Source organism: Eptatretus burgeri, chromosome 2 (assembly GCF_056783735.1).
Source record: "Eptatretus burgeri isolate ZD-2024b chromosome 2, Ebu_testis_v1, whole genome shotgun sequence".
NCBI classification, from domain to species: domain Eukaryota; kingdom Metazoa; phylum Chordata; class Myxini; order Myxiniformes; family Myxinidae; genus Eptatretus; species Eptatretus burgeri.
This window is the reverse complement of record NC_140962.1, coordinates 45,614,658-45,629,287: the sequence shown is the minus strand read 5'-3', so window position 1 is coordinate 45,629,287 and position 14,630 is coordinate 45,614,658. Positions and strand designations below refer to the sequence as shown.

At 41.2% G+C, this 14,630-nt stretch overlaps 1 protein-coding gene across 4 annotated transcripts; it reads right to left on the bottom strand.

The window, feature by feature from the left end:
- Nucleotides 1-783: 783 nt before the first annotated feature.
- Nucleotides 784-7,722, bottom strand: LOC147031956 (uncharacterized). 4 transcript variants are annotated; one of them, XR_015054991.1, is made up of 5 exons: nucleotides 3,515-7,713; nucleotides 1,960-3,315; nucleotides 1,525-1,630; nucleotides 1,047-1,273; nucleotides 784-961 (listed from the first exon to the last, which is right to left on the bottom strand). XR_015054991.1 is itself a non-coding variant. In XM_085869208.1 (2 exons), exons 1-2 carry the CDS (start codon nucleotides 3,637-3,639, stop codon nucleotides 3,030-3,032), a joined length of 411 nt encoding a protein of 136 aa, XP_085725334.1. In that variant the 5' UTR covers nucleotides 3,640-7,722; the 3' UTR covers nucleotides 1,637-3,029. The 4 variants fall into 4 exon arrangements, 1 of the variants encoding a protein (XP_085725334.1); XR_015054989.1 differs by having other exon boundaries at nucleotides 1,525-1,627; XR_015054990.1 differs by having other exon boundaries at nucleotides 1,047-1,258; nucleotides 1,525-1,627.
- Nucleotides 7,723-14,630: the final 6,908 nt, after the last annotated feature.

The following is a 14,630-nucleotide window of genomic DNA, read 5'->3' as shown; positions in this document are numbered from 1 at the left end:
CGACTATTTTAAATAGACGCTGCCGATGGACAATTGGAATCATAGCCAAGCTAGACATCGAAGTGTGAACATCCTCGTCATGCCGAAGAAAAGTTTGAAGAATGCTGCAAATAAGTGTCTTGGCCGTGGCCGTGGACGCTGACGCAAAGACGATCCATTATACCGACGTCTGTCAGCCTATGAGTAACTTAAAAGTAACGTCTGTCGACGTGTGGCAACGATCGCGTAACGTGCCAACAACACGTTAATCATAGGTTAGAAATAAGTTTCGGGTACGCTAAACATTACCTCGGCGTGTCTCAACTTTGATTAACTTACAAATAGCATGTGTTGACGTCTGTCAACGATCACAGACCGTGCATACAACTTGTGGCCAGCGTAGCGGAACGTGTGAGTCATACGCCGGCATACGTCGTGAAATTTCAAGCATGAAAAAATTTGAGGAAATCAAAAAGTACAACGTTTAAAGCCAACTTACAACGACGTATGGCAGTGTTTTTCAGCGTGCTCTCAATGTTATCAAAACTTACCCATAACGTATTCAACGTGTGCCAGCGTTTTAGAAAAAAAAAAATCAAAAATCGGCATCCGTTGGCTAAAACGTCAAGGTGTGACCGGGCCTTAACCTTCACACCTAAAAGCCAAACCCTCACCTTCATATCCCAAACCCAAACCAAACTCTAATCCCAAGATCATTAATCATTTTTACACATTTTTTTTTTAAAAAACAACTCAACGAATTATGATTTTTTAAAACAGTTTAATGTTTTTTTTGAACAGTTCAATAAGAATACAAGGTCAAGACAGTTTTTCAACTCAACAAAGTTTTGGGTTTTTCCTTCCAGGTCCATCTTAAGAATGAAGTTTCAGTTGTTTCAAGTTTGAAAAAGTGGAAAGGAAGAGATATATTGTAAATTTGTCTCAGGAAATCTCAGGTCTTCCCAACACTTTCTTGATTTTGCTGAAAAAGAATAAATAAATACATGACTTGTCTAATATCGAATTAAATAATATATAACCATAAATTTTTAATCAACTGAACTTACCACTCATCAAGTACCATCCAACCAAGAATGCCATGGATAGATGGTTTAGAACTCCAAAGGTCTCCAAGATGGAACTCGTTTTTCGAGTCTGGAAGGTCGGTCTCATATTTTGCACCCTCAAGGTGGAACTCTTCTCCTGATTTTCCCGAATGTTTTGGATCATCAAGGTAGAATTGATATGCTGGATCAAGGCAGAACTGTTTTCTGGGTCTCTGCACACACATCAGCTGAAGGAAGTGAAAACCACTGTATATCACCACATTCATAATGTTCATCATTTTAATACCTTCTAACACAACCCTGGAAACACTATTCTCTCCATTGCTTTCTGCATCTCAGTTCAATTTCCCTTTCCTTTTGCTTTCAATTTCACATCTTCACTTTCTTCATCACAAAGTCCCACTGGCTTTAATTAACGTTTTTCAAACAATAAATTTTAATGCAGGAAAAGTTTATAATTGAAAAAATCTGAACTTACTACTCATCGGAAAAGGCGACGTTTCGGGAAGAATCCACTCGCCTTGGTCACGGCAGATGAGGAAATGAGGAAGAAGCTGGAAATCTGCCACGTGACATCCAACCTGCTTCGATTGAATAACCAACATTCATCGATTTAATTAATTAATTAAATTGCATCGATTTTTTTTTACCAACATTCATCGATTTAAATAATTTTAATGATCATCCAGTTGCACACAATGAATAATATACGGATACATTAACACTCATGCCAGACTTTCACCAACTGGATGAATTTTTGGTGCTTGTCTGGATAAGAGTTCAGTAAAACATTCGTTTGTTCCGAACACTTTTGAGACACAGACAGAAAGGGACACGATGGGGGTGAAGAACATGCAGTTTATACAAAGTTCGGAATAATTTGTAATGTAAGGCAAGAATCTTGGCAACTTACGTTCCAACCGGTAAGATGGTTTCATTCGAGGGGGTGGAGGGAGTAAACGAGCACCTCTTCTGAGGAGTCTTCAGAAAAGAAACAATAAAAACATAAAATAATAAATACATTGATATCTTCATCAGTTTGATAACTTGTTCAGGAAAGGGCACAGAAGGGAATGCACTGATGGAACAGGTAAGGACGAAAAGGTGAATAATCCAATCGAGGGAAGTTAAACTTCTTGTGATTTCACCTGCATCGCGATGACCATGTTAATAAGTTACCTTCCCACCAAAGTTATAATTACAATGATCTCCACAACTAAGAACATTCTTCTTCATCGAAGGAAGTACAAACAGCAATGTTTATAAAAGAACAAGCGGCAAAATGTATTTCAGTTTAACGTCCTGATCTTGGGGTTTGCTGTCTTTGTACCGAGTGTGGTCACCGCAACTGCCCAAAGTATTGAAGAGTGCTTACCTGTTGAAGGTCCTGCATGTGGTATGACCTGTCAACACCGTGATGTTTCTGCTGTTGCTGTTGCAGCCCCTCAGTAACATGTTGCTTGTGTTGCTGTTGCAGCCTGTGATCACAATGAGGGTTCTGCTTTTCCTACAGCCCCTCAACACCGTGCTGCTTCTGTTGTTGCTGTTGCTCCTTTCGACCCTGTTTACCCTAAAGACCTTTCGACCCCACATGACCCTTCAACTCCTATATATCCTTTGATCTCTTTGACATTTATACCCGCAGACCCTTTAAACCCGTTGAGACCCCATAGATCCATTTTGATCCCTTTTTTTGTAAGAGCCCGTATGACCTTTACACCGTTTGAACTGCTTCGACCCCTTAAGAACCCTTTACACACCACACAAACATCCAAATAGTCTTTTTGCAACAGAGACTACTCTTTTCAGCAGGTGATATGCAAACTCGTTCCTCCCAGAGGGTGGTAAACTGTGCTGATGACCTTATCTGATCGAAAACTACTTGGAAAAACTACAACTGAAATGAAATCAGATTCCTGGAATTTGTACAACACAAAATAGAGCCTCTCCCCCTCCTCCCCTGCGAACCTGGTGTTCCTGTCCTCAATTAGAATCGTCATTTGAACAAAGACATTCATCGTCCACATCCTCACAATGACATCCGTCATCGTCATCGTCACAATCACATCCATCATCATCGTCGCAATCACATTCGTCGTCTCCATCGTCGCAATCACATTCGTCGTCATCGTCGCAATCACATCCGTCGTCTCCATCATCACAATCACATTCCTCGTCTTCTGAATCAAATCTCTCATCATCATCATCATCTTCCACATCTTTATCCTCCCCATCAGGTTCATCTTCTCCATCAACTTTCTTGTCCTTTCTGTGAACACACAAGAAAAACCAGAACTTCGTTTGAGAGAACATTTCTCTGTGTAGCACAAATGTATCAATCAGAGGACCACCAGAGATATAAACTCCAACAACAACATATTCATCAGTAGAGAGGTCCATCGGGATCATAATTTGCTGTTCTTAATTTGAAGATCAATAATAAAATGAAGACTTGTGAAGAGCTTTACCGGAACCGTTTGTTCATCCATAAAGAAATCGCACAAAGCGAGTTGATGATGAGTATCACCATGGAGATGATCCCAACAGCAAACTCAAATCTCCCCCAAAGCGACACGAGTTGTCCAACGTCCATCGGACCGAAGATGGAACCTTCCCCAAAGATCTGTGGACACGGATATAACAAGTTTAATCAATTAATGTTACTTCAATGAAAACAGGAATCAATTTACTTCATAACAATCCTTAAATAGGATCCTTTCAAACGGAAGTTGAAACACGACGTTCTGACCATCGGCCCAGTAAACGGATCAAACATTCCAGAACAGGTGTGGTTTCCTTGTAACAAGATTTAAGAGAACAATTGTTCACATCGTAATCAAACCGTCATAATTTCTTGAATATCACAATCTGCTCCGTTCCTTAAACTTCCTTTTCATTCTCATCAATGGGATCTTTAAACCTTTATCCTCCGTCCATCAGGGACGGTCTTTCTCTTCGTTTCCCACTTACCTGGTAAGACTTCCTCATAGTCCAGACTCCTGGACCCACTTGCAGGTGCGACGGAAACATATCCTCTTGAAATTCTTTGAAAAAACTCAAGAGCACAACAAGGTACGACCACATCGTAGCAGCGAATGCGGCAGAATGGTCGAAATGTTCAAAAAGGTGAACACACAATGCATCCCACCGATTGTCTTTGTGACACTGCAAGCATTGTTGTCATGGTAACCCCATTGCGTTCCAAACGAACCCATTTCAGTTTTCGTTGTATCATCATCCCATGTATTATATGTAATTATATCATGGTTTGTAATATTTGTGTACATGTTGGCCTGAAAGTCGTTTTACCCCTCACCAGTAAAGCATTCATTCTTAAACTCTTGAAATACAGGTTTTATTGTGCAGCACTGTACTTATTATATAAAAGAAACACTTTTTGTATTTGTATGTGCTCCATCACTATGGAGATGATCAACATCAATATCTTGAATGCATCCACATTATAATGTTCACCACTGTTTGCATTCTCAATCAAATGTTGTCCAATCCAAACAGTTGGAATCTGGGTAGTTCTGCCGACATACCGAGCATCACAGCGGTACTTGAACTCATAAATTATGTTGCTAAATTTTGAGGCAGGCAGAACATCCTTCTTTACTGCAGGAATCAGATGTCGAGAGGTGAAAATCACTCTTGGACGAACAGTGAGATACATGTTTGAGACGCATCTTTTGATTTGTTCCTCATATCTTTGCGTTCAAGATGTGCATTCAAATATGGAGGAGAGGACGAAGTACATCACATCTTTGAATACCAGAAGTGGCATTTATCTATTCCGTGGACCCTGTGTTATGTCGGCAAACAGACTTTGTCCACTCTCTTTGCTAATTTATGCAAAGAAGAATAAGAACACGAACTCGTCTCACGATCACAGATGTTGATGAAGAGGATTCTGAAACAGCCTCAGGGGCTCTGCCTCAGACTGTGCAACCTCCAACTGGAGAGCTGAACACTGAACAGGCTCCTCTCACCTCGACCGTCGGGTGGTGATGACTCATCAAGAGAGAACGTCCAATCAGAATTGACTGTAGATAGGTGTCTATTCGACTGTTCTTCTTCTTTACCTCATTCAGTTGGTGCGAATTTCACCTGAAGAGAGCACAACGAAAAGCCTTGTGGTTTTCTTTTAGTCTGTTTTATGGTAATGTCCTTTAAATGTCTCAACTGATTAACTTTATTTTTAATTTCTGCACAATAAAACCTCTCCATTGAAAGAGTTTAAGAACAAATGTTTTTGTCTCGTGGGGTTTGGAAGGGAAAGACTCATAAAGGGTGTGGATGGGGAAATTAAAGGGGTGAGGCCAGCATTAGGATTGAGTTTAGAAATCCAGCTGTTAATGTTAAGATTGTGGTTTCCGTGATGTTGGAGTTCAAGAAAATACCACCCATCATTTCACTGATGGGAATAATAAAGGGGGAGGGAGAAAAAGAGGGGGGAAAAGGGGGAGAGGGGTGTAGGAGAGAGAGAGACAGAGAGAGACAGAGAGAGATAGAGAGAAGGAGAGAGAGATAGAGAGAGAGATAGAGAGAGAGGAGGGAGGGGGAGCGAGGAGGGAGGAGGAGCGGGGAGTAATGGGGAAGGGAAGACAGTGTGATGTGAGAGGAAGGGAAGGCAGACGTGCGGTGGAGCAATAATTACCACCCAGAAGCGTCCAGGGAAAAACTCCAGACGTTTCTCGAGCTAAGCTGAAAGAGACAAACACTGCTTGAACACGAACGGAGACAAACACTGCTTGAACACATCCGGAGAAAAACCCTGCCCAGACACATCAAGAGACAAACACCATCCAGATATGTCCACAGACAGAGACAGAGAGAGACAGAGAGACTTTTGACTCCTTTTATTATAAAAATACAAAAAAACCAAAGGAGACAAAACAAAAACAAGTTTCAAAGAGAAAATCAGCAAAGTCAGAGAAACACCAAAAAAAGCAATTCAAAACTGGAATGGGCACTCAGTGGAGCGCATACCTTCGCGAACACTACATTTTGCCCCCCCCCCCCCAGAAACCGTTGATTGTGAGGGTATTTAATCCCATACCACATCTGCCATCTCATATGTGTTTTGATGGCTGAAAAACATTAAATTTCCTGTGTCATATCGTATATCACAAGATTGGGCATTGAATTCACAACATTTTGGCATTGGTTGCATGCAAATTGGATAAGAATCGACCGCACTTTGGCAAAATGACGATTTTGAGCTTTTCCTGACCTCGACCTTGACCTTTGTACTCTTAATTTTGTAATTGGTATTACAATGTGGGGAACAGAACAGTCAATATTTTCGTGTTGGTTTCATGCAAATCGGATAAGAATTGAACTCGTTATGACTAAAACCGCACATTTTGCAATGTCGTGCCCCCCGCTGAACTTTGACTCCCCACCGCGAATAAAGGTTATTACGTCATTGTGTCATGTCAGATCACAAGATGTGGCATTGAATTCTGAACATTTTGGCATTAGTTGCATGCAAATTGGATACAAATTGACCGCGCTATGGTAAAAAGACTATTTTGACCTTTTCATGACTTTGATCTTGACCTTTGACCTGATCGCTCCCAAAATCTAATCAAATGGTCCTCGGATAATAACCAATCATCCCACCAAATTTGCTGCGATTCAGTTCAATACTTTTGGAGTTATGCGAAGAACAAACAAACAAACAAACACACATATTCACAAAAAAATAAATAAAAACACAGCGATCAAAACATAACCTTCGCAACAAAGTTTGCGAAGGTAACAAAGAAAATTCCAAGGACACAAGGAAAGAAAACACGACACGTAAATTTCTCATACATTTTCCTTTACATTGCACATCTTGAGGCGCTGTCACACCTTGACGATTTAGCCAGCGTATGACAACTTATGAAAAATTTGTCTGAAACGCTGGCACACGTCGAATACGTTATGGTTAAGTTTTGTATACATTAAGAGCACGCTGAAAAACACTGCCAAACATCGCCTTACGCTGGCTTTCATCGTTGTACTTTGCGGTTGTCCTCAAATTTTAGCATGCTTGAAATTTTACGACATATGGCAGCGTATGACTCGCACGTTCCGCTACGCTGACCATAAGTTGTCGGCATGTTTTGCGATCGTTGACACATGTTGACACACGTTACTTGTAAGCTTCTCACAAGTCGAAACACGTCGAGGTAATGTTTAGCATACCCGAATCTTATTTATAACCGATGAGTAAAGTGTTGTAGGCACGTTGCACGATCGTTGCTCACACGTCGAAGCACGTTATGCGATCGTTGACACACGTCGAGGCACGTCACGTGAAAGTTACTCATAAGTCCAAACACGTCGAGGTCATGCTTAACGTACCCAAAACTTATTTCTTCCCTCTGAGTAACGTGCTTTGAACCGATGTGTAAAGTACCTCCAACGCAGACTGAGGTATTTGATTGACGTCTTCCGGACTTCCATAGTACTTACTGAACGTGTTTCTAATTTACAGCTTCCGTATAATGGCGTATTGGCAGCGTTTCAAAAAAAAAACAAAAACAACAATAATTTCCTATATTTCGTCACGTGCCGTTACGTCACGTCCGATTGCCTCTTCAGTTTGCTCATGTCTTATTCTTAGTTCCTCCTCTGTGAATATTATCACGTCTACGTCGAAACTTAAAAGCAAATGTCCGAATATGCTTTAAAATACGTGATAGACTAAAAAAAAAACAATAAAAAAAAACAACAACTTCAGATATTTCGTCACGTGCCTTCACGGAGCCAAGGAGAAAAAAAGAATACAAGTTTCGGGAATGCTAAACATTACCTCGACGTGTTTCGACTTATGAGTAACTTGCAAGGAACTTGTGTGGACGTGTGTCAACGATCGCATATCGTGCCTACAACTTATTCCCAGCGATACGTGCAGCGTGCTATACCGAAGTTAAACTATCATTGGGCATAGGTTGTGAACGCCGACAACAGGCTCAGCATTCGTTGGTATAAGTGATCTATCAGACAAAGAAACGTTCTGTGCCCGTTACTAATATGTTATGCATACGACCAACACGTTATGAATACGACCAAAACTTTAAAAAAAACATCAAAATTTCAGCGTACGCCAACGTTTTGCATACACTTTTATACATTGCCATTGCTGGCTTAATCGTCAACGTGTGACAGCGCCTTTACCAACACACCAAGTTTCAACAAAGGTTTTCATATTTTCATTATTTCTGTAATAATTAAATTCCAGTTTCAAACGAGTTGAAACCAGGGATTGGAAATGCAAAATCACGTCACATTGCTCAAAAGGTTTGCCTTTCATTTTGGCTTTCCTCGACAGGTAGATCGCTAACTTTGCCTCCGATAGAACATAGTTCAAAAACATGAACAACTTTTCAGTACCGGAATTGACTCTGAGGCCAAAAATAAATAACCGGAGTGAAAAGGGGACATTTACCCGATGAAATATATCGTTCAATAAAAGAAAAATGGGGCACAATAGTACACAATCAATATATCCATGGAACAAATCTTCAGTGATGTTACAAAAGGGACAAAGCACTGAAACAGCAACATCAATTCGGTTGACAAAGGTGTTTGTTGGCAGTGACCAGTGACAGGTCCCCCAAACAAACGGATGCCAACATTGTCAGACGGAATGAAAACCCGTCATTCTTGTTACAAAAACAGCTAAAATTGATGAAAAAGCGGCCGAAATTGAAACCAACACAGGAATTACGGTCGCAACAGCAAATATAATCGAAACCAACACGTTTATTCGACACGCAAGAACGGTCGTGACGGACACAAGAACGGTCAATCTCGAAATAGAACGGTGGGGAATGGAAGCAACATCAGTTATTTCCGTTGCGAAAGTGATTAATTCCGGTTACCATAACGTGGAAAACATGGCGGCTTGAAAAGTTCTTGAAGTTATGGTAAGTTAACTTTAACGTAGTCTGCCTTGAATATATCATGTCTGTTAATGAAAACCCGTTTGTGGTACGGGATATTATACAAGCAGCGATAAATGCGCCCTCGACTTCATGTGTGGCTGACATTTCGTGAAATTCGTGTACCCGTGCTGCAGCGATCAGTGACGATTGATCATTTATATTTACACGAGGTGAAATTTGATAGTCATAATAAATTGCGAATTCCAAGAAAATAACAAAGTTAATATGAAGTAAAAACTGTAAAAAGATCCCATATACGATCCCCTATGTTGAACTGGGCATACACAACTCGCGATCCTTCACTCGGGGGCTCGAAATACAGGCAAACCAAACATTATCATCACAACAAAATCCGGTTTTAATAAATTGTTAAAACTACATCAGGTACTACCCACTATATATTATCTACATTACATTTATGTTCGAGGCACAAGCACTAAAAATTTACATTCCGTAACAGGTCGTTCTACTGCATCCGCCATCTTGTTCGCACTACAGTAACAGGAATGAACCGCTTTTGTTTCGCTCTCGGACGTTTCGCGACAGAAATAACCAATCTTGCTTCCGTTCCCCACCAATCTATTTCGGGATTGACCGTTCTTGTGTCCGTCACGAACATTCTTGTGTGTAGAATAAACGTGTTGGTTTCGGTTATATTTGCTATTGCGACCGTAATTACTGTGTTGGTTTCAATTTCGGCCACTTTTTCATCAATTTTAGCTGTTTTTGTAACAAGAATGACGGGTTTTCATTCCGTCTGACAACGTTGGCATCCGTTTGTTAGGGGGGGCCTGAGTGAGCAAGTCTCCATTGCAAGTCACCTGATCTTTTTGTTTTTGGTGTGCAATACATCGATTCCCATGCAGGTTCAGAAGGGGTGGCATATGTCAAAAGCGTTTTCCATCTCATTACTCAAACTGCAGAGGTATTTATAATAATAACAGAAAGACAAAAACGATAAATTGATTGACTGTCAAGATTACTAAATAAACAGGAAGCAATACTGACTGGAGATGGAGTAACCCCAGCGAATTGGACAAGTAAGCTCGAAAGTGAAGGCTTATGGGGTGTCCATTGGACCTCCGTACTCCACTGCAACCCAAGGTTAAAAGATGTACGGATGACATCGACAACTACTTTCCCGACAGCTCTTAACGACCTGGTGCCAGTGATTTCAGCAATTTCTTAAACAGACTTCGAGCAACAATTGGATGCGTCGCGAAGATGCCAAACATTTTTGATTCCAGCTGAAATGAAGTTTTGTAAAAAGCAATGGCTTTTGGGAACATTGGGAAAGAGTGGGTTGAGGAATAGAGGTTCTCCCACAAACATTTTGTTGTCATACAAATCCCTCTGGCGGGTCACCACTACTGCTTGCCAAGCATTCAACAGACTCTGGTAAAACAGAGGAAGGTGAGATGTGTCAATCTTTTTTGACTAAATTCCGAACTCAAGGCCGTAGCCGAGCAATCCAGCTTGTCTCAATATTCGTTGTGCTCCGGGGCACCAGGGCCGTTTTTCCACATTGATCGCTCGTTGTATCGACTTCAGCCGAAAGGCCATCACACGACACTTTACGTCAATGAGCCCTTGGCCACCATCAGACAAGGAGCGACAGAGTAAATCTGACCGCAACCAATGATAACCATTCCAGAAAAAATTAACCAGTATCTGTTGATTCTCTTTCAGCAAGCTGTGTGGTGGCTGTAAACAGATGAATTTGTGCCACAAGACAGAGGTAGCTAAAGTGTTAATTATTAGTAAACGACCTCTGAAAGACATTTGCGGTAGGAACCTTTTCCATTTGTTGAGACGTTTGGTTACGTGATCTACCACTCCTTCCCAGTTAATAAGGGAGTACTGGTGAGGGCCAAGATAACCACCTTAGTATTTCACCCCCTCTCTCGTCCACTTTAGATCTTTTGGAAGAGACTGAGGTGGCACGAAGGGAAGCCCACCGGATGTACATTGAGCTGAGGACACCCACAGAGCTTGACTCTTTTGCCAATTACACTACAAATGTGAAGCAAGATGAAACTTATGTAAAGATCCAAGAAGAGTGGTTCGATCCTGATCATTTTTAATTACTATACAGATATCATCAGCATATGGAGACACAACGATAGGGTGTTCTTCTGGTGACTGTACAAAGCCAGAAAGAGAGTTCCTAAGATTAATTAATGGCTCAAGAGAAAGGCTAAACAGTAAACCTGACAATGGACAACCTTGCCGAGCACCCCTCTGAACCTGAATGGGAGAGCAGAGACCATCGTTTACCTGACACAAACTAGACATATTGTTGTATCACAACTTAACAAAACTAATGAACCTTTCACCCAGACCAAACTTTTGCAACACATGAAACATATAAAAGTGATCAATGCAATTAAAAGCCTTTTTGACATCAAGGAAAATCAAACCAACCCCCCCCCCCTTCATCCTTCAGACCACAATCAATCAAATTTCTAACTAAAAAGATGTTGTCAGGGTTTGATCTCCCTGGAACACAGTAGCTCTGGTCATGATAAACGAGAGTCCCGACGACAACTTTTAGCCGATTGGCCAACAATTTGGAAAAGAGTTTGTGGGCAGAACATTGTAATGAGATGGGGCGCCAGTTCTTGATTTGACGGAGATCGTCGCTTTTTGGGAGAAGACAAACCAGCGCTCTTCGACAGCTGAGAGGCAGTCTGCCAGAAAGTAAACTTTCTTGCAGAACCAACAGTACTTCTGAACCTAAGATGTCCCAAAATGGTGAAAAAAATTCCACTGGAAGTCCGTCGATTCCAGGGGCTTTTCCACATTCAAAGCTGTTCAGAGCCATGTTGAGTTTCTCCAGGGAAAGCGGTTTTTCAAGAGCTTGACGCTGAACACAACTCAACGAAGGAACATGATTTGTCATCTCATCAACACAATGTTTAAACAGATTCATTAGCAAATAAATCAGAAAAATAATTTTTCACAAGTCTTCTAACATCACTTTCATTTTGTGTAATAGTGACTTGAGCATCCAACAAGGAGAAAATCTGTCTTTGGGATTTCTTTACCCCTTCTAACTGGAAAAACCTTGTATTTGGGGTGTCAGAAAACTTCACATTTTGGATTCCGAGTCGAACTGACATCCCCATGACTTTTTCATGAATCAATTCTCTGAGTAAAGCTCTTTTTTCGAATAATAGCCGAAGCTTTCTGTCATTTTGAGCTTTAGCCAAGTCTTCCTCCAACTGCAAAATCTCAGTTTCCAAGAGTGAAACAGCAATTTTACTCTTGCTCGTAAAGAGGACCGATAACATTGACAGAAAACACGAATTTGAGCTTTCGCGTTGTCCCACCATAACTGGATAGAAGCAGAGGAAGGTTTGCTTTGGATAAGTTTTTCCCAAAACCTATGAAAAGCATCAGTAAAAATAACATCCTCCAACAGGCTGGTATTCAAGGTCCAATACGCACTTTTTTTGCGATAACTCAGAAGAGGAGAAACCAAGCACTACCAAGTGATGATAAGAGAAAATGGAAGGAAAGATGTTACAAGACATGAGGACATTTCTAAAAGTAGAGTTAATGTACCATCTATCCAGCCTTGCAAGTGTTATCAGCACGTGAGCACACCGGCACAATGCACACCGAGATGCTGTACGGTGCTGCATGCACCAAGCATCAAGAAGACCAAGTGATGAAAAACAACAAGATATGTGTTTATGATATTGAGGATGTTGTTCTGGTGTATTCCTGTCTAAATTAGGTTCAAACGTGCAATTGAAATCTCCACCGATACAAATTCAGTGATCAAAGACAAAAGTATGGAAGTCATCAGCCAGATGTGCAAAAAAAAAAAAAAAAAAAAACTTTATGAGCCCCGCTTTTACGTGGAGCATAGATATTAAGTAAGGTGAGGTTAAATCCTTGATACATGAACTCCAATGATGCCAAGTGTCCTTTAACTATTTCAAGGAAACGATACAAGTCAGGAACAAAACCTGGACGAAGCATAAAGGCAACACCCGCCGAGACAGAAGACAAATTACTGAAGAAAGAAAGCCCCTTGTTAAGGCAGAGCCAGTCAGACTGTGAAGTCTCTGTTGTGTGCGTTTCTTGCAACAAACAGACATCCACATGTTTCCGAAGCAACAAGTTTTTAACTTGGATCCGACCCAAATGGTGAGCACCAACCCCCATTCATGTTTAAGGTGCCAAAAAGCACTTCCTTCCTTTTCATCCTGTATCAGGGGGGTTTGGCAGCTGTTGAGAACATTCGAAAGCTGCTTTTGTAATAAACTTCCTCAGTCTGTGAATTTGTGGTTTAGTTATTTCAAAATCTTTTGAGATCCTAATTATACCCTTTGCAGTCTGCATGAAGGAAAGCAAGTCAGGAAAATGTTGATGAATGATGTTGGGGTGGCAACATCGCATGGAGCTGAAACATTATTTTATTCTGTCTCAGGAAAACCGAGCGCTGATACTTCCCAACATTCTACACACAGTTCAGCAACACCAAGAGACACTTCACCTCTATCTGAAGGACCCGGACCACACTGTACACTCTGAAATACATTCTCGTTATCGGAAACCATTCCATCCTTTTTTTCATTCCGATGAGGTTCCTCAGTTACCGGAACAACCGTATCCAGCACGACAACCTTGGGAGAGCTCGTGGGGTCACGAGGAGCAGACGATCTACATTTTTTTGAAACAGTGACAAAATCATCCTTACCGTCCTCACGATGTGAGGGAACAATATGAGCGGGAACGTTGGGTTCACTGGGCATCACCTCCTCCACCAGACGAGGTTGTGGGTCGTTAACCATTTCACCATTAACATCAACATGTACCGATTCCCCACACTTCGAACAAGAAGCTTTCGGACAAAATCTTTTTAAATGGCCTTAGGCTCCACAAAGAAAACATGTTAAAGTCGCTGACGAAGCCTACACTTGGTAATCATAATTATCAATTTTAATCTTAAATTAAACCTTTAAACTCGTGTCCTCCCCACGGTCCGGCAGCACCATGTAAAGTTGCCGCCGAAAGCTCATCACGTGCTTTGCCTTGTCATGGCGGCAACGGAGGGGGATCATCGAGATCTTTGACACAATTTTCCGGTAACGAGACAACACAGAGACAAGTTGTTGATTCGACACGAAATGAGGCACGTTAGAGACGATTATTTTCATTGCCGGGACAGCCATCGGCGAGGCCGTAACAAAGTGACCATTGTGCGTGGTAAACCCGGAACTCACAACGTCGTGAACAAGACGAACATCGGAGATGAACACCACGACCTTCTGATTCATGCGTGACGCAGCACGGACATGTTCAATGCCGACAACGTGAGGTCGAGCAGTGAATGTATTGAATCATAAAGCTCAATGAAGCTGGTCAATTTTGGCACGTTCCTGTATTTTTGTTCACACAATATAATTCTCCAAACAGGATAAAAAGAAAAGTTTAATGATTTGGAAATTTCACATTTTCCTGTGTATCGCTTTTCGAGGGAACATAGCCTTGCTTGCTTAAAGTGAATAGGTATATCGGCTTAGTTATAAGACTATTTCTTTAAATTATCAGATTTCACAACAGATTTCAACACTTATTTAGTCGGAACGATATCCGATCCTTAAAACCGAAATAATATTTTGATGAT